Source organism: Chamaea fasciata, unplaced genomic scaffold (genome assembly GCF_029207755.1).
Source record: "Chamaea fasciata isolate MVZ Bird 193981 ecotype frontalis unplaced genomic scaffold, bChaFas1.0.hap1 SCAF_2, whole genome shotgun sequence".
Lineage (NCBI taxonomy): Eukaryota > Metazoa > Chordata > Aves > Passeriformes > Sylviidae > Chamaea > Chamaea fasciata.
In genome coordinates, this window is record NW_027094087.1 from 77,858,914 (window position 1) to 77,881,876 (window position 22,963).

The 22,963-nt window shown below is 38.8% G+C and overlaps 1 protein-coding gene and 1 long non-coding RNA gene across 2 annotated transcripts in view; one reads left to right on the forward strand and one right to left on the reverse strand.

The window, feature by feature from the left end:
* NALCN (sodium leak channel, non-selective) overlaps nucleotides 1-22,963 on the reverse strand; it is a 238,087-nt gene that overhangs the window by 134,476 nt on the left and 80,648 nt on the right. Inside the window, exon 10 of the mRNA XM_066176413.1 lies at nucleotides 21,834-21,920. Within this exon, the coding sequence (XP_066032510.1) occupies nucleotides 21,834-21,920 (87 nt within the window). The remainder of the gene's footprint in view (nucleotides 1-21,833; nucleotides 21,921-22,963) is intronic.
* The window catches only part of LOC136285350 (uncharacterized), a 55,363-nt gene that overhangs the window by 24,364 nt on the left and 8,036 nt on the right, over nucleotides 1-22,963 (forward strand). Inside the window, exons 2-3 of the long non-coding RNA XR_010719427.1 lie at nucleotides 13,301-13,346; nucleotides 17,936-17,965. This is a non-coding gene — a long non-coding RNA (uncharacterized lncRNA). The remainder of the gene's footprint in view (nucleotides 1-13,300; nucleotides 13,347-17,935; nucleotides 17,966-22,963) is intronic.

Here is a 22,963-nt window from a genome sequence, read left to right on the forward strand (position 1 = left end):
GGGATTTAAGAAATGTTCACACCAGGGAAGCACAGAAAAGCAGAATAAGAGCAAAGGAGGAAAAATGGGTTTTGTGCCATGGTGAACTTTGTACGTGTTTGACAGAACTGTGGGGGGATCTTGTAGGGGAATTGCTGGTCATGGGCCATGAAACTCATTCTACAAAAAGGATTTGTACGAGCCTCAATTCTAGCTCCTGCTCTTTAGCTGGTGAGTGCATTGTCTGCCTGAAAACACAGAGCATTAAATCAGATTGGGAATTTATAAGAAAGAAAATTAAATAAAAGAAGGCAGGTTAAAAGTTTGCCATCAGCACATATGCAGATGTTTTTAAGAGTTTAATTAATAAAAATCTATAATTGTGATTTGATTTTGTTATATGCTAAATCAAAATGAAGCAGCTAATTAGTAAACTAAATCTTGTCTGGTTTGTATGGCAAGAGTTTCTATTGAAGTGAACTTCAAAGGATTTCTTTAAAAATAGGAGCATCAAACATTTTTTTGAACAACAAAGGAATATCCTTTGATAGAAAAATGCTGTTGTCCCATATTTGTAATATATAATTCTTATTTGATAATTCTCAATGGAATTCCAAGGTATCTCATAAGACTTTAGAAAAGTAGAATACTGTAATTAAATGATAAAACAAACTAATAACATGTCTGACAATATTGGTGCAAGTTCTGCAAATTTAGATGTTTTCTTATTTGAAAATCACTCAGTTTATTTTATTTTTCCAAAGATGACCTATAGCACTTTTAAAAATTGTCACATTAATATATATCACTGAGTAGCATTTTCAGTTATAATCATTCCTGAAAAATGGGAAAATACAGAAATTCCAGATTTTTTAAGTGATAGATTTATATAATTTTGACTATATCAAGTATGAGAAAAAAATTTCCTTTTTGAAAACCATCCCTTTAATTATGGAACTGAAATACCTCCAAAACTGAATGCTTCTCATTATGACCATGATGGCAGCTCAGACCTACATGAAGAGTAAGGCTCACTGAAAATGCATTGCTACAATATGTTATTCAGTATCTTCACTGTGAATTCAGCTGGAATCTTAACACTTAAATGAACAATGTTTTGAGTTATCATCAATGATTGTCTTAAAATTACATGAATTGCCTCTTGTTGATGCCTTTTTCTTTTGATTATAGAGTACCTAAGGTGATCAACTCCTATCAGTACATTTAATTGCCAGGCTCATAAGACTGCCAAATAAATTCCATTCCTTTTATGCCTATGTCTGTACAACCATACCTATGCATAGCTATCTATTCTTGCTCTCATTCCCACCCCTAAGGCTTTTAAGTCTTTTTAAAATTAATTTCTAGCTAATATTGCTATCCCACCAGTGCAAAGAATAAAATCATTAAAATTAAAATGGTATCTATCACTGCCATACATCCCCTTCTAAGCCGCAGTTTTATTCCATTGTTCACCCTTTGCACACTGTATCTTATTCTTTTAAACAACCAGCAGGATTAACCTTACTGGTTGTATATATGATTAATGCTGAACTGAAACAGTGTGTACAGGTTATATTGTACATTACTTTACAATTTGGGGGGTGGGGGGAGCATTATGTCAAACAGGAACTTCAGTGCCAGCATTACTACAGGCAGTTTTTTCCAAGTGATCTGCAAAAGTAACTACACTGGTTTACCATCCTGTCATTTCAATGATGATGCAAGTCCATAATGTTTTTTGTTGAATACACTTGCATAATCACAATCCACAAAAACAAATAAGTTCATGGCATACAACGTGAGTCATACATACACTTACCTGTCTCAATATAAACTCCTTACTGGTTTATGGAAACACATCACATTCATATGTTGAAAAGTTTTAAAGCAGTCAAGTGGATTTAAACATGTAAGCTTCACTTAAGTATACGAAATATTCAAAAGAAATTCTTGGAATTGCTGAATCATAGCACATCATTAGTTCTGAGAACAAGGCTGTACCCTAGAAATGTGTTTGATGTTAGAAATAGGTAGTAAAGCAAATTTAAGGAACTCCCTTTTTTCATTATATTTATAGCTGGAATAAATAAACAGCTATTTTCCCCCATATATCCCTAAATCTTCATGCTTTGAAGAAGGAACGCTTAACAAGCGGATGACTCTTTCACATCAGGGTTTTTTGGTATTTTTATGTTTCAAGACTGTAGTCATTAAAAATGGCAGATTGAAACAAAGCTACGTATCAAACAAACACATTGTTCCATATTTAAAACATTAGAAATTAAATCCTTCTGCAGAGCAGTCAGTGGCAAAACTCCCACTGAGTTTGATGGTGCAAAGGTTGTATTTCTTCTGTTCTGCACTTCCCCTAAACAGAAAGGGAAAAAATCTGGCGGAAGAGTGGAAAAAAAACCTGTGCTAGTCTCATCACATGCCCTTCCCTCCTCACCTCTTCTCTGAGGAACAGTTAGAAGAAGATCAAGCATTAGTGTTTGACTCTATTTAGCCCTGCAATACGCTGAGAATCCCCCATCAATTTCCTCTCAGAAATCCAGTAAAAGAGCAGTGAATCATCCTCTTTCACAGCTCAATCAGTGAATAACAGCCTGCCTCAGAATATTCAGCTGTAGGACTGACAAGCCAACATTGGTGTTTCTGTGTCTCACACACCTCTCTGCCCAAGTATCATTGCAGGCAGATCTTTACTGCAGCTTTGGTTTTAGTCTGCTCCACGACAGTCTCAGCTAAAATAAACTCCACTCAATTTGCTCTATCCCCTAGGAAGTCACTCCTATCACTTCTTGAAGGATGCTACTCACTGCCACCTCTAAGTCTCCTGACATAAATTGGAAGACACCAAAGCTGTAACACAGCTATGCCTTGCCTGACTTCATCCACATTCCGTGCATCCGCATCCTTTGCAATCTTCATGTGAAGCATGTTCAGTAGTATCCTTGAAAAAGAAACAGTTCTACCTCTTCCCACAGAAACCCTTCTGGACTGGCAGCAGCACAGGAGCCATTGTGGTTCCACAAAGCATACAAAGGCAAGAATTCAGCAGAAAAGCAAGACTCTCCCCAGAAGAAATTGTTCAGATTGACTCCCAGAGACAAAAAATGAGATTGTTCACCCATAACAAACTTGCTCAGAGATCTTCCAGTTGTTTGCATTGTTTCTGTCCTGTTTCAGCGACTGATATGCATAAAGCTGTACCAATGTGTATGCATGTGAGTGGAGGAGCATACTTGTAAATTCTGATTAAGTGGCACCAACCTAAGGGATGAGGGAGAGTAGTTCTAAGCAGTGGAGTTATCAGCCTTGGCTCAGGACAGACAACGCAGACCAAAGGTTGCCGAACCCCGGCTAAAGAAGAAAGAAATAAGAATTTAAGCGTCTGTGAATAGATCTATTGGTAGTGACTTCTGTGCTATGAAACATTAGGAAATTTTACTTTGGGCAGAGGATGAAATGGACCTACTGAGTGTAAAAATAGTCAGACTTCTCTTGCAAACAACCATGAATAGTCAGTGGGAGGGAGTTTCTCAGTAAAAGAGAAATGGCTTATAGGTTACTGAAGCAAATTGAGATATTCAGGATGATAGTTCTGAGCCAACAGAATAACAGACTGGATGGCAAAGGTTTATGCAGCTAAAGAGAGGATGAGGGAGGGAATTGGAAGTACAGTCTGCTTTCACTAATTAGTGTTTCAGTTCCTCCTCTCAGTTATCTAGGACCAGGGAAGCAAAGGCCAGAAATACAGACGCACGGCACATGTACTGCCAACTCCGCTATATTAGCAGTGTCTGTAGTCAAACACCTTTTGAAATCAAGCCCACTAGTGCATATATCTTCTTTCCTCAGCCAAACCTTCTGAAACGTTTATGACAGAGAAAAGGAAATTATTTATATACACTCTTGGTAATGGGCAATTAATAAAATGTCACCACATATAATATATGCACCAGGTGGCATTAATGGCAAAATAATATATGGCACTTAAAGTACGATGTTTCAGGCTGCTACCCAAAGGATGAAGTGAAGACTCAATGAAAATGACTGATTATGGAAATTAATTATGAGAGTTCCCAAAACACCGCAATTGAAATATGTTGTGGGCCTAGGTCTATAAAAATAGAAGAATCTGTCACAACTGTAAAGAGTGTGTGATTATTAAGAGATGCCTCTGCATGAATTAAGGTGCAAACAATACCATATGTCCAAGTCAATAGTACTGATTTTATTTAACAATAAAATTTGAGGTAGAGAGATAGAAAGAAATAGAAGGGAAAGGAGGGTGGGGAGAGGAGAAAGAGAGAGAGAGATCAAGAAGACAACCACCACTCATAGATCCAGCAGCATCTCATTGATCTTTTTTCACCCTGGGCTTCTTGGTGCTAGGGGGTCCTGAGGTCATTCAAGCTTGTCACTATTAAAGTAATTAATGCTCTTTGGCTAAATTATTCCCTTGCCTCTAGAGGTAATTGGTCTGCATTCTCAGTGTTTCTCATCTTTTGGGTTGGTGAGTTTCTGGGGAAGATGGGCCATAAGTTGGTCATCGTGATCACTCCCCTCTGGAACTACTCTTTATCCAAAGCTGATTTTAGCACAGTTGCTGTGTTGGCTTTCCTTGTGGCTGCATTCTTTATGTACATTATCAGAGATGCATTCTTCTCCCCCAGATTTGTTTACATCTCCCAAGGTCTGAGATAGCACTTGAACAGCAGTACCACCTTTCTCTTATCTCAAACTCTTGCCATAGTGGCTTAATTTACAATCTGAGTTTCAGGCATCCATGGGGCTTCAGTGATCTCAGATGCCATCTTTCCCATAATGTGGGGTAATCTTCATTGGAGCAGTAGTATGCGTACAGGCAGTTGCTTCTTTATGCAGCTTGCCACAGTGGGAATTTTTGTCTTGATGTATCACCCAAGATGTGCTAGCCAGACCTCACTTCTTCCAGGCTTGGAGTTAGACCATCCTGTTGCTCCATTCTGTGCTTATCTAATGGCAAAATCCTTCTGTGGCCCTAACAATGTTTAAGATAGGCAACTGTGATCTGTAGGTCCATACAACAACTAGCAAAGAAGGCGTTTGCTTCTCTCCACTAAATATAGCCCTCTATGCCTCAGTTGGACAAACAATTTTTATATAACTGAAGTAAGTTAAATGCCCATTCCTGCGCATAGGAACAACTGGTTACTGTTTATGAAGAAAGAATATGGTAGTGTTTTGCCCACTGTCCTGACAAAAGGAAGCCCAAGTAACAGCCCTATACTAAACTGAGGTGGAACTATCAAGGCTCCCGGTAAGGACAAAAGGCTCAGCTGGGGAAAGAACACAACACACAACCGGCTGAGTGCTGGTTTTACAGCTGTGATTAGTTTTTGCCTTTCTCAAAGAATCACTGGAGCACAGAATTGTTAGGGTCTGGATATTATCTAGTCCAACTCCCCTGTCAAGGCAGGATCACCTAGAGCAGCTTATGTAGGAATTTGCCCGTGTGGGTTTTGAATATTTCCAGAGACTCCACAACCTCCCTGGGCAGTCTGTTCCTGCCACCCTCAATGTCAGGAAGTTCTTCCTCATGTTGGGGCAGAACTTTTTATATTTTAGTCTATGGCCACTCCTTGTCCGTTGCTGGACACCACTGAAAGGTGGTTCATTTCACAAGAGAGTAAAATGACAACCTGCAGCACTATACCCTTATCCCTACCAATGTGGAATTAATTTCTAGTATTTTTGTCCAGCTTGACCTGGAAATGGCTGCAAATATTGGAGGGTATTTGCCTGCTGCCACACAAACCCTTCCACAGAATCTACAACATATACTCATAGCCATAATTTTTTTTCTTATTTTAATCATGGAATCATATAATGTTAATGGACTGTAATGGACCTTAAATATTATTTAGTCCCAACCTCCTCTGCCATGGGCAGGGACAACTCTCACTAGATGAGGTTGCTCAAGGCCTTATACAACTTGGATCTGAACACTGCCAGAGCTGGGGCATCCATAGTCTCCCTGGGTAACCTCTTTCAATATCTCAGCATCCCCACTATGAAAAATTTCTTGCTAACATCTAACCTAATTTCCCTTCTTTCATTTTGTATCCATTACTCCTTGTAATGATCATGGTTGCTTGTATCATACAAGCTATACCCTGCTCTACCCTATCCAAATTTTCTGGCCTCTGTAATCACTCCTTTAAAATACTTACTAACAACCAGGAATGTTTGTTTTTTGTGTCTAAGTATTGTCCTGTATAGTTTTTGCCTCTGTGTTATGAAAGAATTTGTTAAAAACTTTTTACTTGAGGAAAACTCATTCTCTGCTACCATCTGGTACTTTTATTCTGTTAAAAAACTGAAAGCCAAGAACCACGAAAACCGATGCCCGGTCTGCTTAACTGTCAGCTGCCTACATGGCTCTGGTTTGGACATCTTCAGAGAGTTCTCCTTAAAAAAAAGAGCCAAGCATGGTTCCCTCCATTCTGTCCAATTGGCTAATATAACAAAATTCTTTGCACCCTTGAACAACCTCACTCACTCTGGAATCAAACCTGACAGCAATGCAGTGCATGACCTCAGCATCACACCATTACCATTCTGGTGAGCCACCAGTACTACCCTTAATTTATTTTGGATACCCAGAAGAGAAATAACCGTGCCTGAAAGACACAGGAATGCCACAGGGCCCCAGAAGAGAAAAAGGGACAAGCACTATGTAAAGTGGGCATGAATGATCTTTCTGGAGAAGGAAGTTTAGAAGGCCACTGTCCATGTCCAATAGCCTCTAGGCCAAGTCTCCTTCTTTAGCTACAAAAATAAAGGTAAATATTGCCTTCCTATAAAAAGGAATGCACACTCTCATTGCGAGAGCTCAGTTTCATATATTTTCTGAAAGTTCTAAGACAAGAACATTAAAAGATTTTTTTTTTTTTTTTTGCATAGAAATATTAAAAGAATAGATTTTAGAAAAAGAGCTCAGACTTCAAAATACTCACCCTGAATACAAAACTAAATCCAGGGCTAGAAATCAAAGTACATCTATGCTAACAAATGGTTGCAAACAGTGCTATCTCTTCACATCCATTAAACATGAAGAAAGCCAGCCACCTTTGTCCATATGCCACATTGTTAGCTTTCCTCTTTGCTCCTGTTGGGCCTCAAAGATCCTTTTTTCAAATGTCTGAGGTAAGAGTAGGAAAGAAATGGAATCCCACGAAGGGAAAACAAAACTGTGAGGAAATCAGCTTGAAGATCTGAATTGCACTGCAGCCTTCAACTTGTTAAAATGCATAGGGAAGGTAAATAGCTCTTTAGCTATTTAAAAATTCACAAAGGGTAAAGGAGGTAGACTTTGACATGATTGTGCAGATACTCTGTAAAACAGCTGCATTTATGTGAATGAAAACACTCATAGGAAAATACTATTCTGAAAACTCTAGGTGTCTTCTGCTGATTTCAGTAGGATTTAATAAATGCAAAATACCTGTGAAAATCCAGTCTGCATGTTTGCTGAAGCAGGACCTAATTTTTCTTTAAATCTTCACATCGGAAATATATTATTAAGGCCTACTGAAGACAAAGGAGGTGCAGACTCTGGCTTTAGTGATTCACACTAAAAACACTGGTATACATAAAATAGGAAGGCAAACACCTACAGTCCAATGCAGTCTGTAGAGTGATGGACACCGCTGGATTCAGATCCTCCACTGCCCTCTGGCAGTGCTCATTGCTGTGTCACTCATTGCTCATTGGCTCTGTCACTATGGTTCTCCAACTGGCATCTGCTTGGGGCTCAAAGACACATGAGATAAACCAGGACTACTCTGATTCTCAAGAGTCAGCTAAAAGACCCTGAGAGAAACAAAGATATTACAAAGTGATTTGCTTTAAAAGGTTTCAAAAATCTAAAAATTATTCTAAAAAGAACAAACTAATAATCTGCAGAGCTGTAGTACAGGATATTATTTGCACTCCTAGTGAAAAGAGACCTCCTTTGTGAAATATTAGAAATATGGAAAATACTGCAGGGTAAAACAACCTGCATGAAGGAAACAAACCAAAACCAAAACCCTGCTAGTTTTATTCTAAGACTCTGCAGTCTTCCACTTTGCTCAGATTTGTTGTCCAAGTTACAGCTCCTAAAGAAGTCATGCTGCTCCTGCTGCTGCTCCTAACACTTTGATTGCTCTAATTGTGCTAAGCAAAGAAAGGCCACATGACAATTTAAATACCTGCTTTCAAACTGATAGGATTTGAAACACTGGACATATTTAACCCCAGAAGTAAAATTTTCTAAAGGAAACTCAGTTGAACTTCAATTTTAGTGGCATTACTGAATAGCTCCTATAATCCGCTGACGCTCATGTGCCCCAAAATTTCTAAGTACAAATTATGACTACAGTCTGTACTGAAGTCCATTGCTAAAATGAATGCTAGAAAAATGGTATGTTCAGTCTGTTTAGGTCAAAGTGAACAGAAGTAAAAAAAAAACCCAAGGAAAACACTTAAGGGAAGCAGTCTTTAAAAAATATTAAAACAATTTGCACATTTTTATTGTAGTAGATTTTTGGTTTATTAATTTGACCATGATGTTTTAAGACCTGAATGTCACTACCTAATGGGTGAACTTTTGCGGTGGATTGACCCTGCCTGGATGCCAGGTTCCAACTGAGCCACTCTCACTCCCCTCCTCAGCTGGAAAGAGTGGGGGGAGAAAAAGCTCATTGGTCAAGATAAAGGCAACTTAAAGTACAAGTAAAGGCTGTATGTGCACGTGAAGGCAAATAAAAACATGAGATTTATTCTCTACTTCCTATCAGCAGATGAAGTCCAGACACTTCCTGGGAAGCAGGGCTTCAGCATGCCCAGCATTTTCTCTAGAAGACACATTTTGTAATAACAAATATGTCTGTGTCCTCTCCTTTCTCTTAGCTTTTATAGCTGAGCAGACACCCTGTGGTATAGAATATCCCTTTGGTCATCTGGTGTCAGATGTCCTGGCTGTGTACCCCAGCCTACTGCTGAAGGGTGAATGTTGTAGAAAGCCTTTATGCTGTGAAAGCACTGCTCGCCAGAAGCCAAAATACCCTTCTAACAATGCACAGCACCATGAGAGCTTCTGTGGGGAAAATTACCTCCATCTCAGCCAGACCCAACATGTCTGCACAGACCTGTACAAAAGAAGGTCAAGATTTATAAAAATTCCTCATATAAGATTTATTTCTTCCAGAGCAGGCTTTCTGTGGACCCATTTGAAAATCAGGGACTAGACAAAAAGTTCTCCTTTAAGCTTGTCAAATACAAGAAGTTCAGAGACTTTGACTAACTGTGTCAGCCAATCCTTGTGGCTGGATGGCTGTGCCCAGAAAGTGGTGGTGAACGGAGTTACATCCAGCTGGCAGCTGGTCACCAGCAGGGCTCCCCAGGGCTCAGTGTTGGGGCCAGTCCTGTGTAATACCTTTATCAATTAACTAGATGAGGGGATTGGGTGCACCCACAGTCCGTTAACAGAGGAAGTATAGAAGTGTTGATCTGCTGGAGGGCAGGAAGGCTCTGCAGAGGGATCTGAACAGGATGGATCAATGCTCCAAGGCCAGTTGTATGAGGTTCAACAAGGCCAAGTGCTGGGTCCTGCACTTGGGTCACAACAAACCTGTGTAGAGCTGCAGGGGGGGCAAGTGGCTGGAAAACTGCCCAGCAGAAAAGGACATGGGGATGCTGGTCCAGAGCTGTTGAACAAGAGCTGGCAGTGAGCCCAGGTGGCCAAGAAGGCCAATGGCCTGTATCAGCAACAGTAGTTACTCGCTCTCTCTGGCCAGCAGGACCAGGACAGTGATTGCCTCCCTGTACTCAGCACTGGTTAGGCTACACCTCAAACACTGTGCTCAGTTTTGGGCCCCTCACTAGAGAAAAGACATTGAGGTGGCTGGAGCATGTCCAGAGAGGGACAACAGAACTGGGGAAGGGCCTTACGAGGAACGGCTGAGGGAGCTGGGACTATTTAGTCTGCCTGAAACAAGGTTGTAGTGAGGTGGGGACCAGTCTCTTCTCCAAAGCGACAAGTGACAAGATGAGAAGAAATGGCCTTAAGTTTCATCAGGGGAAGTTTAGATTGGATATGAGGAAGAATTTCTTCACAGAAATTGGAACAGGCTGCCCAAGGGAGTGACGGAATCATCATCCCTGAAAGTGTTCAAAAACCCCTGAAGGACTGAGGGAAATGGTATAGAAGTGAATGTGGCAGTGCTGGGTTATAGGATGGACTCAATGATCTCAGAGGTCTTTTCCAACCCTAACAATTCAATGATTGTATGATATGACTCTGACATACAAAGATTTTTGAAAACCTACTGCCTGAGATAAATTCAAAATACTTGATCCTAAATCTCCCCAGAAGATTCCAAGGGCCTGATGTGAACAAGTTTTCTGCTGCAGCAGGCTCTCCTCTATTAAGAACTATTGCCAAAGAAAACCACTACCTTTTTATAAGCTTAATCATAGTTAAACACCTCTCCATTTTGTCTTTTTGATGTGATTCCAATCTTTTAAGTCTGCAGGAAAATTCCATGTTCAAACAGAGTAAGTTATTCTTTATTTTTTCAAATGCAAATCAGGGAGAACAATAACATGTTTTCTTTTTTTTTGTTTAGTTTTGGGAGGTAAATTGCTACAAACTGTGGCTAGTTAATTTACTTTGGTTGCAATGAACAAGAACAGACAGTTCAGCAAGTCATTGGAAAGCTATGGAGATGAAACTATGAACGTAAAAGAACTGTGTCTAACTCATTGTTAACGTATGTGGTTTGGTATAATAGTTACAAAGATAGGCAGGCAAGAAAGAGGAAGGAGGGAGATCAGGATGGAGATTAGGAGGGAGGCTGTAGACCTTGCAAACTGGCAATATGCATGCAGTTCTGTATCCCCCTTTTTAAGAAATTATTTTTCTTTTTGATGCATGTATGCAATAGCAGAGAAATAAAAGCATAGACAAAATTAAAGTAGGGATCTAGTAACTAATAAGTTAATTGACAGTTGTTATTATCATAATGTTACCTATGGGAAGATTTAAAAGTTGTCTTAAAAATCAGAGCCCTGTAATCATATACATAAATGTCTTTTTATAACACTCTTTACTGATATTCAAAGTCTGCTTCCCTTTCTGATGTTTCTTCAGCTTTAGGAGTTCTATTTGTATACACAGGCACAAAAAAAAAAAAGCAACCATGTCCCATGGCTCGTGTTTATTGTCTTCAGACACTCCTGTCTGCCCTCCTCTTGTTAGTGATTGCATGTTACAATAGCTTGTGTTCCTTACTGTCAAGTTCTGTTGTTTAAATTCTTTGTTCTATTGAAACTGAGCACTTATCTCAAAATTGCAACCAATAATCTTTGCACTCTTTTGTGTTATTTCTGCATAGTTTCAGGAAAACAATTTAATTAGTATGCAACTGCAATCAATTAAAATACTGCATTGTTACTTAATGTAACTTCTTCCTATGAACAAGTTCTGGAGGCCAAAACAATAAATGGGTTAAAAAAAAAAGGCTAGACAAGTAGATAGGTGATAAATCCATCCATGTCTACTAAAAATAACGGCCTTAATTTAACATCCACTTCAGAAAGTCCCTAAATGACCTACTGCTGGAGTGCAAGACAGGGAATGAGGGCATAAACTGGTGTCCAGGAGTTCAGAGGAGTTCATCAGAGAAGGATGATCTATATATGCCTATTTCTGGGACTGGCCAATTTTTAAGACATGGCAAATGCATTGTTTAGCTGCTAGTTTTATGAGCATTGCAGGGTTTCCAGTAATCTATGACATTCCTGGATATCCATCCAAAAAAAGGAATCAAAAGGAAAGCAATGTGATAAAGTATTATTTTTTGGGGATTGCACCCCAAATAGGCTTTAATCGTACTAAATATGAATCATTGACCAAAATACTCTGAAAAGAAAGCAAAATTTTAAAATCTGGATAAACTCAAACATCTTTACTAATCTCACCATTGTTTCAGTTCTATCTAACCAAACTAAAATGAATGTAGAATTCCTAAAAAAATCATGCATTTAAAGATTTTGCAATATGTTGAATGCATTCTTTATTTATTAAGACTCTAGTAAGAGATATGTTAGCTATTTTCAAAGGGTTTGGGTGAGTTTACTGCTCAGGAACGTGGTGCATAAATTTAAATCTATGAAAGAGTTAATCAGATTGAAAAATATATATCCTGCCTTTAGGACACATTCAATTAATATGCATTCTTCTGACCTTTCTTAGCTAAGTATATTGTCACCAAATATCCTGTGAAGGATCGAGTTCTTGGTAAAAGACAGTCAAGACTCTCCACTGCTCTGTATAATTTTAATTAAAATGTGCAGTAAGTTTGGTTTTATTAATTCTCCTCTGGGCTTTGCAAACATTACTGCTCCAAAAATGAAAAGGAATATTATTAAAAGTTCTGTTTCAGCAGTTGCATGAGTCTGGGCCTGTCCTTTGGTGAAACCACTTATTTAGTGTATTGAGTTATTCAGAATTTAGTTCCTCAACACACTATATTGTGCATTGAGAGAGGAAATATCCTAACGACTAAGGGAATGTAGACAGACTCTGGAGATCTGGGTTCAATTTATTGTCTAAGCACAGTTTTCCTGTAGACCTTGAGAAACTGCTTAATAGGTTTCTTGCTGTAGTTCACATTCCTTATTGTGGAAAAATATATCCCTGAGAGATTTGGCTACTGTGGTATTTACACATACTAACTAACTACTTGAGAGGCACTTCAGTAAGACAGGTCTGTGTTGAGTTGGGAAATAGGTATATCCAGCTCTCTAAAGCAGAGAGTGATAGAGGAAAGAATAACATGATTTATGTGTGGTGTGTTTACAAAAAAGCCTCCCTACTACATGCTTTGGAAGACACTTAGAATCACAGAATATCTTGAGTTAGAAGGGATCCATAAGGATCACCAAATCCAACTACTTCCAGCTACAACTAATTCCCATGGACCCGCTAGATCTGTTGGGTTTTACTAGTTTGGTCTTTGTATAATGATGCTTATTCCCACAGACCAGGGCAGAATTTCACCCTGTGAGGCCTTGCTATCTGAGGTAGAACATTGCAACAGTGCGTGGAGCAACACAGGTCTGCTGCTATGTCTGAGCAAACAGTAATTCAGACAGACACCCTATAGGCTCTGTGCAGAGCCTTTGTAACTCACTTTGTCTTACACAAACATGTGGTGGCCACACCAAACTGCTCAATTAGGTAAAACAAATGAGGAGGTTAACCATGTCTTTACTTCTCTGGCAGCTGATCTACCAAGAGGTTTTACAAAGGAGTTCCAGAGTCCTACCTGGTGAGTAGTGTGCTTTGGGATGTCTAACCTGCTGGGTAGGTGACACTGGGCTTTACGAGATACTCCTCTTGCCTCTCCTGGGAGCCCACCTGCCTATCTTCAGGGCATACAGGCAGAGCGGAACTAATGCATGGACACATATGGGATCTACAAGGGACTCTTGCATCCAGAAGCATAGTAGCTAAAAGTAAATCAGACTAAACTGTGACAAGAGGGCAAAAAAATGGGCACTATTATGGTGTTTTTGAAGAACTTTAACTCAGTCACCTAAGTTTTCCTTAATTTTACAGAAGTGGCTGCAAGTGGCAACATGAAAAATCAGTATGGTTTCTGATTATGACACATCCTAATGCAGGTCAAAGAAGCTTTTATTTTGGTATAATGGTTTTATATTTATTGCATTTTTCTTTTGAATGTTTCCAAAGGTGCTTTGCAGTCTTTTGTTACTTGTTCTCACTGTTCCCTATGACTGGTATTGATTTAAAAAATTGATTTTCTTTTCTTACTGAAAAATAATCTTTGTGTTTTCCATTTCAACATGAACCACTTGGCATGAATGCACGCTGAGGCTCCCACATTGCCACATTATTTTGCTGTTGTTGATATTACTTTAACATATTGTAGTGTGTTAGAACTTCTTGCCTACCATGAGTTACTCCTACAAGCTCAGTAGGAAGCCCTCAGTTCACAAATAAAGAAAAACTGAGGACCAGTTTTCAGAATAAATGCCTTTAAAAATTCTCTGAGCATGTATTTACCCTTTAAAGGCTCATTGTGCCTCTTACTTTTCTTTTCCTATTAATTTTACAGGTTGCTAATGATTTTGTCACTGTTTTCTTCTTTTTGTCTTCCTGTCTGCAAAGACTTGTAAAGTACACAAACTCATTTAAAGCTGAACTGGAAAGATTCAACTCATACCTTGCGTGAAACTGCAGCTGGTATTACTAACACCAAGTAATGACATCTTCGGCTTTCTCAATACACAGTTTTGTAATGAACAGAAAAATTATGAACAGTTTGCCCCTGTGGCTCCTGTGGGAAACAGTGAGCCAGACAGCAGTTCCCTATTCACGTTAATAATTTGGGCAAAAATGAAATGCACGGCTGAAGATGGAATGATATTTAGGAAAAGCTTGAGGACACTGCGTCTGATGTGTCAGCATGAATGGAAGTGGTCACTTACAAACTCTATGTGCACTCGTACTCTGACAGTAAAATCTTCAATAAATTAAAGATATTATATTAACTTTTAATCATATGTGCTTCACCTAAGAAAGAAATAGAAGGTCACAAAGCTATGATCTGAGCAAGCGACATTCTTATTATTACTACAGCACTTTTGAACATATGATTAGTGTCAGAAATTTAAGCATACCTTTTTGTATCAAAAAAGGTCAGTCCTTCATGCTACGTATTATGTCAATTTGTTAAAGAATTCTGTAAAATTACAGAACTCTAGAGAAACAAAAAGATGAAAAGCAATATCCAAAGGCATAAAAAAACAGGGTGGAGGAGGCATGGCCAAAGAAGAAGGAATTGAGTGTTTTAGCAGTTTCACGATTGGATATATTCAATATGAGAGAGAGACATAAAATAAAGCAGTACTTAGGGATTCTCACTGCAGGAACAACAGAAGGGAACACAAGTGGATTTTCTTTTCTTCTCTTTCTTGGGAAGTAATTGTTGATGAACAAGAAAAATCGGTAGTCTATTTATATACTAATTTGACCTTTAGTGTAACCTAGGAATCAACAGCAGAAGGTGTGCTTACTCTGTCCTATTCCTGTCTTACCTACAGTGGCATTCATTAAATTATATACATGTATTTCTTCCAATTAACTGGGATACTCTCTTATAGTGGAAGGAAAAGATCTTCTCTTTCAGTTAGCTAAAACTGAGTTTTGATTTGAATGAGTTTATTATTTGAGTATATGAGTTTATTCAGAAGAAGATTAACTGATTCTAAATCCTACATTTCTGAGGCTGCAATTAAAAAAATCCCCATAATTATTTTATGCCCCATTCTCATTTAGAAAGCCTAGAAATTATCAGTTAACAGAAGCCTGGACACTTTAGTTGACGTACTTAGCACTGAAAGAGTACTGAAAACCAACCATATTCGTTCTACTGAGGAGACTTGGGAGCAGAGTATGCCAAGTGTAATGTAAAAGCAAACTGTTAGTTTTGGTGAAGTAAACACAGTTAAAAAATGAGGAGGAACGGAAGGCTCTGCAGAGAAACTAAACATGTTGGCAACAGAAGAACATACACAATATAGTCCAGCCCCATCCCATCTTTCTATCCTCAGTTGTATATGGGGAGATAGTAAATACTGGGCATTATGAAGAAAACCCAAAGAGACTTCCATTATTTTCTACTTGTACACAGAGTATGGGAAGAAATGGTGAAAGTGTGGTGAATAGTGTAAAGGGATGGATACTCCAATATCTAGCTAACTCTCAGAAACTGGCTGGGGATTCAAAAATGAGCTGTTGTTAAGCTTTATGCTACTTCAGATGAGGAAGGTAAAGCTGTTACCATCTTCTGCTGTTTGCTTGCCTTCTTCAGAGGCCTTAACCATAGTAGCAGCTGCAACTGAAGGGGCAGTAAGTTTACTCCTGGGACACCTCAGCTCCCTGTCTTGTCTGATAATATAAACTGGTGTCCACTTCAATTTAATTAATAAAAGAAGTTATGAATTCAGATGGCTGAAATGATTGCAGTTCATTCAACTGGAGGAAGGAGGGAACAGGACAAATAAAATATAAATGTAAGTAGTAAGAACCACTATCCTTTTCTGTTATGAATTAAAAAGTTAATCTCATAACACTAGAGAACCCAAACATATTTTGCCCATATACTTTTTTTTTTTTTTTTTTTTTTGCATACTGTAATCCACAATTTTTTATTGAAAGAGACTAGAAAAACAGTAAGCTTCTCAAACACCTTGGAGCCCCTCTGTTGAACTTGAGTCTTTTTGTCAATATTCATATTGTACAGGGGGCCCAAAACCAGACACAGTATCTGGATTCAGGCTTACCGGTGCTGAGAAACAGGAGATAATTCCTTCCACACAATGACGCAGGAATCTGTCGACCTCCTCTGTTGCCAGGGAAGGCCGCTGGCTCCTGTTCAGTATGCTGTCTACTGAGACTCCCAGGGCCTTTTCAGAAGAGCCCAGACTCAGCTTATGTTGCCACAGCTGGTTTCTCCTGAAGTGCAGCCTGTCCTCAGTGAATCTAAACTAATGTCCCTGCTGGTCCTTTCCCCAGGCCTGCTTTCTTCCCCCTGAATAACAGCTCGCTCTTAACTGTTTTCTTCCCAATCTTGCAGTATGGACAAACATGATGCATGTGTCCTCACAGACATTAACCTACCATTTAAAGATGTAAATTTGTGAAAGATTCTTAAATTTTAAATAGATTTGAGGCTTGTCATTTGACACATGTGAAGGAAAGAGCAACCAGAGGTCAGGCAGTGTTTTACTATCCCAACTGAAGCAGGCTCGTTCTTACAGAGAGTGGGGTTTTGCATTACTCCAAGCTGGGAGGAGACAGAATGAGACTACCAGAACCTGCCCTCCAGTACTTCAGATTCCCTGTCACAAAAAAAAGTCAACATGACATATTTGGGATAGAGATAGACAGGCTGCTGCATGGGTAAGAGTCTGAACACAGGTCCTGCATTTACATGAGCACCAGGAAAAAAAAAATTATGCATTATTTTTCCCATAAAATTATTACCTAATATTCACAGGTGTCATCTCTAGAAAGGTAGTAGTATGTTCTCATAAAATCAATGAATCACAGAATAGTTAGGGTTAGGAGGGACCTCTGGAGATCATCCAGTCCAACCTCCTTGTCAAGTTCTAGGTGAACTAGAACAGTGACACAGGAACGTGTCCCTTGGGTTTTTAATGTCTCCAGAGATGGAGTCTCCATGACCTCTCTCAGCATGTAAAATACATGTTTTGCAACTTACCTGTTTTGTCTCTGACTTTGGTTCTCAGTCAGGAATGCTACATAACTTGTATTAGTGGTCCTGTGGACTTAATTTTTAGATGGGTTTTAATGCCTTATAAGAGACAAGAGGATGAGTCTGCTGGGTATGCAACACAGACTTTAAACAATTAAAAAATTTACTGTCAGAATTAGATGTAGGGCAGAACTCTGGGGCCATATCCTCTAGCAGCCCAATGTAGCATTAAGACTCTACAACATCAACATGTTTAAGAAAGGCTGAAGGTTTTATTAAACAAAAACAAAAAACCCAAACAAACAAACAAAAACCAAAAACAAAAACTACAAAACCCCAAACATTCTCTGCTGAATTCTGTGTTATGCTTATCTTCATTTTTCCATGTACTGCACAGTTGCCTACTGAGACAGTATGCACTTTTTTTGTAGCTTGTCAGGATATATACCCCGTAACAGTTGGAAGAATTAAAGGACACAGGGTTTAGCTGAGCTCTTTCACTCCCAAACTTATTAATAATACGTACTTTCTTCCAGAGTTAAGTTTCAAAGCTAATATCCTGCCAAAATAAGTGTCAGCTTACAACCCTCATAGCTATCTCTTTTGTCTTGCAGATACTCTTTGCATTTGTTGCCTGGAAGAAGGTAAGAAGAAGTCTCAAATTTGCTTATAATACAGCGAATTTGACAGCCAAAAATCAAGTGCATCAAGCTTGGTTAGCCAGCCTTCATTTTTTAATCAGCAATTGTTTGGAGTTTTTTTCCCAAATAAAATCAGGGTCGGTCAGTCCCTAAGATCCAAAGACACTGAAATATCTTCTTGTAGGAACTCCTAACAAAGAGAAACGGAACATGGTTCACGGCATAGCTGATCACCTTAAACACACAAGATCAGCTGTGTCATTTGCAAGTTCTCATTTACAATTTCTCTTAGAAATTGTTTCTTCTTATTTTCTTTAGTTCAGCAAGAAATGCTTGTTTTCTACTCAGCAATCTCACCAACATATTTATGTGAAAAGCTTAAAGGCAAGTGGTTACTCATCCTAGCTAACGCAGTGGAGGAAGGAAAGGTGATGGTAGTCAGCCACACCCTGTACATATGGGTATAGGGCACTGTACTTAAGAGGTAGAAGGCTCCCTACATAATGTCCTTTGTCATCCCATGGGGGGATGTATTTACACTGTGAGTTTGTCTTGGCCTGTTTAGCTCCCAAATCCTTATCCCTCAGTGTGCCATATCACCAACCTAACTCTCAGCATTTTCTGGAGGGAAGAAGAATGGAGGAAGCCAGGTAGAAAGAACATGCTAGGTACAGTCTACATCTATTCTGCCCATCTGAGGTGAAATGCGGAATGGTTTTACTCCATGCACCAAAGCCAATCCTCCAATACTGCCCCAAACACTCCTATATCTTCCCCACGAATCATACAACCCATGTACACTGGGCTCAGGTCTTCATGCAACCAAAATCACTCAAGCAGGGACACTGAGAGACAGTTTTCCAGCTACTACATATTTCCAAACATGGAAACTCCATCACTTCCCTGGGTAACCTTGCCAGCACTTAGTCACCCTCAGAGTAAAAAACTGTTTCTTGGTGTTCAAAGAAAACCTCCCATTGTTTAATGTTGTGCCCATTGCTTCTGGTCCTGTCTGTGAAAGAGGATGTTAATGCTTTTTCAGGGCAACAAGGTGATGGAAATCAGTTTATATATTACATTCCAATGTCTAACTAAATGGTCAGCACAGGACAGCCCCTGCAAAATGGCTCATGTCAGGGAAAATATGAGTATGAACTGCTGGAATTGCAGAGATGTCCCCAGTGCCATCAGCAACTCCTGGTTGCAGGGCTTGGCACAGACAGATCTTTAATCTCAAATGTGTGAAATACTTCCTCCAGTTAACTTGACAAGCATTTTTCTACCAGAATTTAGCCTGCAAACCCGCAAATCTCAGAAGCACAAGTCTTTAAAATCAGGCAGTAGATAGGGACTGCTGCTTCTATTTAAAACTTTGCTGAGATGTTGTTGAAATCATTGCTACATCTATTTAGTTTCTCTTGACAATTTAATCAGCAGTTACTACTCTACCACAACCACCACACACCACCTCTGAACCCCATTAGGTTCCTACAGGTAGCTGGAACCTATCCATGGCCATGGAGAAACGCATCTCCACACCACCTACAACCTTCACATTCCACACCTCTGCATCTCATCATTGTCCTACAAGTAGTTAGAATGAACCATTAAATGTGTGTGTATACACGTATGGTACATGTCTGCACATCCCACATGTGTATTATATAAGAATAAATCTGAGAGTTGCACAGAGGAACCTGGGTGGTTGGGAGGAACCTGGGTGGTTGGAAGCCACCAGCTCTGAGTATTTTAGGGGTTCCTTAGGAGCTGGCTGCACAGGCTAGTAGACCAGATACCTCTCTGATATGGGCCCAATACAAAACAAGAAACAAAAAAAAAATTATATAACAGATTTTTATAGTCATTTCCATATGTTATTTAAAATAAACTAGATGGAAATTTATTGTAGTCATGCTTTATAGCTCACTGCTGCTGAAGGAAGCAGTTCTCACATTGCTAGACTGCTCCCACTAATGTTCTGGTCCCTTTCTTGTGTCAGAAAAAACATTTATGCAGCTGCAGGGAGTCTGATCAATAATAAATTCACTCCTCTTCCCCTGCCAACTTTGATTCCATTCCCTGAACAAGTGCATAAATACTGTGCCAGCTCAGGCACATAGTGAGGGGGAAGTATAGCAATGAGGAAGGGTAAGACTATCTTCTTTCTGCAAGTCTCACATTATGATCCGATGCAGAACATAAAATCCATTTCTCAGAACATTCTAAAATAATTAGACCACCCTAACATCTAGACCAGCAGTTAAAAAAACACAAAAAGTATTACATCACACAGAATACTTATATTAATGAATGCAGAGGTATCCAATGCATGGAAGTTCCAAATTGTACAAAGCCAGTCCTACTGCTCAACTCTTATTTCTGATACCTGAAAGTTAGAGTGTGTGCATAAGACACATAAAACACAGAACAGCAATCCTGTTTACTGCCTCCGTGACAACAACACCAACTCAATCCAGCTTATTTGTTGATAGAGACAGTAATGCCATGAAGGATAAACTTCCTAATAGAAATTAGGACATGGACTTCATATAGTTAATGGACTATTGGACTAATGGACACCTAATGGAGTTCATGCAGTTTAGTGTCTTAAAATAGGCACTAAAGCACTGGTTCAGAGCTTCCCCTATTTCATATAAGGATGAAGAACAAGAAGAAAACTGCTAGTTGATTGGCAAATATAAAAAGTTGAATGCGTGAGGTTTATGTCCACTGGAACACAATTTACTGTGTTCACATGATTCCTAAAAGGGGCAAAAATAAACCACCACAAAGGCAGACCAGGTAACTCAGATGGTATCTTAATTTTCATCTTGTTTTTACCGTGAGTTCCACATACCATCTATCCACATTCCTGAGACTGTTACTTGAGAACACCACAAATGATGTTCCTGTTGGTGTCAAAATCAAGAATTAAATTTGGGAAGACAAATTATCTGTTAAGACATATGCTATAATCAAATATATGGCAGTGGTTTGGCAAAGCAGAGATATTTGAGAATGAACAGCTTGTGGTGGGAATTGAAGGTGTTTGCCAGCTTAGGGTTCAGCAATGTACATGCTGCCAACAAGAAGATGTATTTTAGCTTACACATTAAACCAAACATAACCAAAATTGCCAGAAAATGCTATAGTAGATTTGGCTTTCTATTCTGAAATTAGTTTTTTTTTTTTCTCCAGAAATGACATTATTTAACTCACAAATAAAAATTTGAGCTGCTGTACAGTGCTCTGTTCTAAAAATAGATTTATTAAAAAATTACTTATCTTAGTCTGGATTTATTAAAACAATGAGAGTAAGTTTTACAAATTAACTTATATCCAAGTAGGAATATCAAATCTGGAAGTTTCAAACAATGTATGGCTTGCTCCCTACATGCTGTTTCTACCTTTTTTTTTTGTGAGCCTATTTTCACAAGGGAAGAAGAGAAATTAGGTACTTCTGTGTTTATTATGATTAGTCATGCTTCTTGGCATATGTTATTGTATTTTGCATTTAATAAACAAGCATTTATGTTGCAAATATCCTAGGAATGGAATATATTTGTATATAAATTCTGAGAGACAGAACATGATTAACTATTTTATATTTCAAAATCTTAAATCTTTCTCTCATAAGCACACAAAACAGAACCTTATCAGGAAGTATTTTTCTAATCTTCTCCCTTTGGGCATGGTACATCTTTATTTGTTGATCTGTGATTTTCAAGAAAAAATCTACACTGCCGAAAGCAATGGATTTAACAAAAATATGACTAAAACTATGGTAGCTATTTCTCAGCATAATTTTCCTATGGCAACATTTGAGTGATGCTGGTTACACACACTGATTTTTTAAAAAGAAATGTCATACCTGTAGACATGCAGGAGCTCTGCCTTGGGGTTTATTCACATCAACAGCCACAAGCTGCCAGCCTCCAGCAGCATCTTCATGAAACATCTTGAAAGGGAAGATTGTTGTCAGAAATGTTTTATGTGGCAATAAATACAAGTGAGATGTAATACATTCCCCTTAAGGACCAGCATACATTTTCATGATAGCTAGTTTAAAATAACAGAGGAATGATTCTTTCTGTTACAGAAAAAAAAGTAACATGCTTTTTCCAACATTAATTGTCTGAATTTTACTCAGGTAACATTGAACACAATGTGTCTCCATTAGTCCTAATATAGAAAACAATTCAGTTAATCTTTGACCAGCACCATTGGATGGTGGTAGCTGCTCAGAATAGTTTCCTTAGGTAAGCTTATGCTAAGAAAACACAAATACATTGTGACCACATAAATAAGTTTCATGGTGCATTTGGCAATAGCAGACAACCTCATCTTTTTCACTGGCAAAATTATTTTACCACAAGGACTGCAATAACAACTTTATTTTTGTTGCACTGATGCATATCAAAAGTAGCTGGACAGTCCTTATGTACTGTTTCACAGAGCTTATGATTCCTGTAAATAGCTAGATATTTCCAGGCTCTAAAAATGGCAATGGAAAAGGCTCTCGACCACAGTGGTATTCGCATTTTATCAGCAGTCTCTGGAAGAGTAGATGTAGGCATTGTGTTTTGTTGTGTTTTCCCCTCAGAAATTAGGACACAGAATGATGCAGACTGCTGGACATAAGGAACAGTGAGACACCACGTCTGAAAGTGATTAACACTCCCCTTGAAAATGTCCTTGAAAGAAAATGAATGGTTCAAGCATTTTGAGTTGCCACCTGCTTATACAATGTAATGAAGTGTGGCAAAGTTCCCACCTCGCTCCCACCTTTTCTTTGACACCCAGCACTCAAACGAGTAACCCCCTGAACACAGCCACAGGAGTGTGGCTGAAGCTTAAAAGTCATCTTGAGAGAAGTGCTCATTAGACTGGGGACAGTGACATCCAAATACTGTTTTAATTCTTCCAAGTTTTTTTTTAGCATCTCCGCACTGGGAAGAGTTGCCAACTAAGATCACCACAGTTACTCCTCTTCTTACTATG